At 44.7% G+C, this 4,408-nt stretch overlaps 1 protein-coding gene across 1 annotated transcript; it reads right to left on the bottom strand.

Annotated features, from left to right (window-relative positions):
* Positions 1-723: 723 nt before the first annotated feature.
* gbx2 (gastrulation brain homeobox 2) lies at positions 724-3,236 on the bottom strand. The gene is made up of 2 exons (XM_024289192.2): positions 2,180-3,236; positions 724-1,425 (listed from the first exon to the last, which is right to left on the bottom strand). Exons 1-2 carry the CDS (start codon positions 2,715-2,717, stop codon positions 899-901), a joined length of 1,065 nt encoding a protein of 354 aa, XP_024144960.1. The 5' UTR covers positions 2,718-3,236; the 3' UTR covers positions 724-898.
* Between the last annotated feature and the right edge of the window lie 1,172 nt (positions 3,237-4,408).

Raw genomic sequence — 4,408 nt, 5'->3', positions numbered from 1 at the left:
AAGGTGTTTACAATCAAATTAAAGCTAAATAGGTTCGTAGATTTTAAAAATTAAAAACTGCATATTTTAATGTGTAGTAAAACTTTTAAAATAGTAAAATAGAATTATTAAATGATTAAATCAGTTTACTTCACTTTTTATCTTAATTTGGCGCCACTTCCGTCACATATTCGACAAATAAATCTTTTATCCATATATGGTATCGATCAGTTCATCGAAAAATGCGCAAAAAATGAATTTACCTCTATTATGTTTCTTAAAAAATGACAAATTTAACGAAAAAGTTTTAGATTTTGAAGCGTCTCCTTCGCTTCCGGTAGAACGCGGTTGTAACCCGTCAAAGCTGCTGAACTTCCGGTCCGCTCAGAGGCGCGTGCCGCCCGCCACGTGGCCCCCCACTGAGCGCACGCGCCAGGTGGAAACTATCACCTAGTGACTGTCAAAATAAGACTCACGTTTACAAAAATAACAAATAAGTACGAATTAATTTTTCAAATTAAGATATATTTTATATAAATAAGACATTTAAAGAAATTTGAATTGAGTTAATATGTTTTAATATATTCAAACGTTTTTGAATTAATATAATTTAAGGATGGAAGTTTTTTAAATACAAAGAATTGTTTTTTTTTCATGAACTAAATAAGTGGGACAGTCCACGCACGCGCAAAGACCGTAAAAATCCTGTTTTTAATGTTCAAAAAGTCTGAAACCAGCGTCGTGTCAGAGCTGCAACAGTTTAATCTTCACAGATTCATAAATTAAATTCACATTTTTTTCATCAATAGTCACCGAGTTTTTTTTCCACTTTATGAAAATGTTTGTTCCTCTCGTGTCTCTGATTTAGTTCTGAAAACGTTCAGTCTGTCTGTTTCTGCGCATGTGCAGGAGCGGGCCTCTAGGGTCGGGCCTGCTCCATCTGCTGGTGCTGACTCCTGATCGCAAAGCGGCTCACGTGCACGGGGATCGGAACCACGATCTTCGGGTTCCGGGACGGCTCCCCGGACTTGTTGTTGACGTTCCCGGCTTTGACCCGTTTCCACTTGGCCCGCCGGTTCTGGAACCAGATCTTCACCTGCACCTCGCTCAGCTTGAGCGCGTGCGCGATCTGCGAGCGCTCCGTTAGGGACAGGTACTTCTTGCAGTGGAACTCCTTCTCCAGCTCCAGCAGCTGCTCGCTCGTGAACGCGGTCCTCCGTCGGCGGTTCTTCCCGCCGCCGGAACCGCCGCCGCCGCCCACCACGCCGCCGGAGCCACTGCCGGAGCCGTGCACGTGAGGACCGTCGTCCACGCCGTCCCCGTCCTCCTTGTGGCAGACGGAGGTGAGGTTGTCGTCGGAGCTGTAGTCCAGGTCGCTGTCCATGGAGAAACTCTCGTCTTTGCGCGCGCACTCTTCATCCTTGGAGTCTTCCTTGTGACCTCTGACTGCAAGAAAAAGAAAGAGCGTCACTCTGACGTCAAACCCAAACACTTTTATTACAAAATCAGCAATAGATTGTTTCAAAAAGTCACTTATCAAAGTTCAAACGTGTTTTTTAAACGAATTTTCCGATTTCAATTGAAGACTTTAAGCGCGTGTGTGCGCATGTGCGCGCGCCTGTATGTGGGGGGTCCAGTCTTCAGTCAATATCTATCATCGCATCCGTGTTGGGATCAGAGCGGATCCGAACGCGCTCCCCGGGGATTCGGTTTTCACGCGTAATTACGCACAGAGCGCGCGCGGCCTTCCCCTGCGCTCCGTGCGCGTGGATTTGGAGAGTGATTTTAAATGAGAGCAGAAAATCTAATAATTGTAAAATCCATTTGAAAAAAACACAAAAAAACAATTGTATTTATTTTTTGGTAAAACTTTTTTTAAATGATAAAAAAACATCAGTAAATAATTATCAAAACCGTAAAGAACAAATTCATTTTTTTTAAATCTAAATCTATTTAAAAAATAATACATTTTATGATCTTTTACACTTTGGGCCTTAAGCTTCATCTTTATTTTTTCGCGCGCCTTCTGCGCAAAAGTTTTTGTTTTTAAACAAAAACTAATAATTTACTCAATTATTTGAACTTTTTTCTGTTTTTTTTAAGCTTTTTCGTAGGAAGTAACTTTTTTGACACATTAAATTGGAAGCAGAAGCCTCGTGACGCATGACAAGAATTTGGGTTGTTTTTCCTCCGCGCGTACCTGTGGAGGTCTGCAGGTTCGCGTCCGTGTCGTGGAAGGCGGGCAGCGCGGCTTCCTTCCCCGTCAGGAAGCTCTTCCCGTCCTCCGCGTCCGCGCGCAGCTCCTGCGCCTTGTCGAATGCGGCGTGCAGCGCCTGCGCGCCGAACTTCCTCGCGGCCTCCTGGTGCTGCTGGGACGGGGAGAAGCCGCCGGGCAGCGACGCCATGAGCGTGGAGGTGAGCGCCATGCCCTGCGTGAGTCCCTGCGTGAGTCCCTGCGCCAGGCTGGAGCAGAAGCCGCTCTGCAGGCTGGGCAGCGGCGCGTGCGGGTGCGGGCCCGCAGGGAGGGCGGGCTGCAGAGCCGGGGGCGGCGGCGGAGGCGGCGGCGGCTGGAGCACCACCGACCGGTACGGCATGAACATCGGGTACCCGGTGTAGACGAAGTGTCCCGGGCTGGGCTGCGGGGGCCCCCCGATCAGAGAGTCGATGCTGAAGGCGGTGGTGCTTCCGAGTGGCCGCTGCATCACCATGAAGGAGGAGGGGCTGAACGCCGCGCTCATATGAACGACCGCCGGAGCTCTGTGGGGGGGAGAGGCCGTGGATGGAGGCGCGGGGGGTCACACCGGCTCTCTGCGGGGGCTCACAGGAGCGGCAGCCCGCTCAGGCGCGCGCGCTCCATCCGGAGAGGAAAGTTCCAAAAACACCAGAGGCTCGCTCCATGGCACGTGCGCGTCTCCGCGTGGCTCCAGAGCGGACGGGTCCTAGGCGCGCGGCTCCACTTGGCTTCCTCGGCGTCCCTCCCCGCGTGTCAGGTGCGCACGGAGCGTCGGTTCCTCGGCCCGGCTCGGCGCGCGTCTGGAAACTGTTTTGGATTCAAATTGCGCTCCCCGACGTTTAATTGCGCCGAAGTCTCCGCCGGGGAGCCCCCTCCTCTAACGCGGGATTGGCGCGCGCAATATGACGAGGCAGGAGGGGGGAGAACGGGGGGAGGGGGATGAATCCCTGAAAATGATGAACGGCGTTTTTTATAGCGAATAATCGCCGTTTGGGGTCCAAACAGGCGCGCGCGCAGCTAGATCCCCCCTCGTGACATCAATCACATCCGTTTTTTTCTGACACGTTTTTAAGATTCAACTTATTAATTTAGTGTAAAAAATATTAGTTTGTTATGATTATCCTAATATATCTGATAAATTATAGCACGATTTTAAAAAATAGTTCAACTTTTTAAAGGTCATGACAATTTAACAATTTAAATAAAGCAGACAACATAAAATTGAACACATCAATTTGAACGTTTTCAGTAAATGTCATAAACTTGGATTTACTGTTCTCCAAAAATAAACAACTAAATATATAAAAATCGAGACTTTTCTTTAATTATCTTTAAAAAATCTGTTTTAATTGTAAAATAATAAAAAAAACATTAAATGGATATTTTAATACTGTTTGACCTAATTATTGTGTTAGTTTATGTTTTTTAAAGCTTTTAGGTTAATCGTTTATGCGTTTACTAAATCAAATATACTTCATAAGACAAATACTATCAATTGAATAAAATTGAATGAAACTTTATTGATCCAACAAAGGGAAAAATGACACCATAGTTCTGTGAAACAGCAGATAAATAACACATAACACTAAAAATACACTTTAAAACATTGATGATAACAAAAACTGACTGATAGATTTCAGGAATTTAAGTCACTTTTTGGTTAAAATATGGCAAAAAAATGAATTGTTTAAATGTTTTAGGGAAAAATCTCCTTTATTTATTGCTATAGTGTTTAAAAATGACCTTTAGTAGTTTAAAAACACAGATTTGAAAATCTTTCTCTACATAATTCCCTTTTCAAAGGTGACTACCTTAAAAAATATCATAAACTTCTTTTATTCATCATATTTTAAAATACTGTCATTTATTTTAACACATATTGCATCAAAATGTTAAACCAGGCGTGTCCAAATCCAGGCCTCGAGGGCCGGCGTCCTTCATGTCTCCTTATTGGCTAAACACATAGATCCAGGTAATCAGCAGCAGATAAGGTGGAATTTCTGGGAAAAACCCACAGGAGGCCGGCCCTCGAGGCCTGGATTTGAACAACTCTGTGTTAAATGTACAAAAAAAAAAAAAAATTATTTATGAATTAGGTTTTAACTCCTTGTTTTCTTTTGATCTAAAAGGGCCATCAAACTACATCTGTTCCACCTTAAATTCTACTTGAAAGGAAAAGCAAAAGTGATGATATTT

Source organism: Oryzias melastigma, linkage group LG2, assembly GCF_002922805.2.
Source record: "Oryzias melastigma strain HK-1 linkage group LG2, ASM292280v2, whole genome shotgun sequence".
NCBI lineage: Eukaryota > Metazoa > Chordata > Actinopteri > Beloniformes > Adrianichthyidae > Oryzias > Oryzias melastigma.
This window is presented reverse-complemented; position numbering and strand designations above follow the sequence as displayed.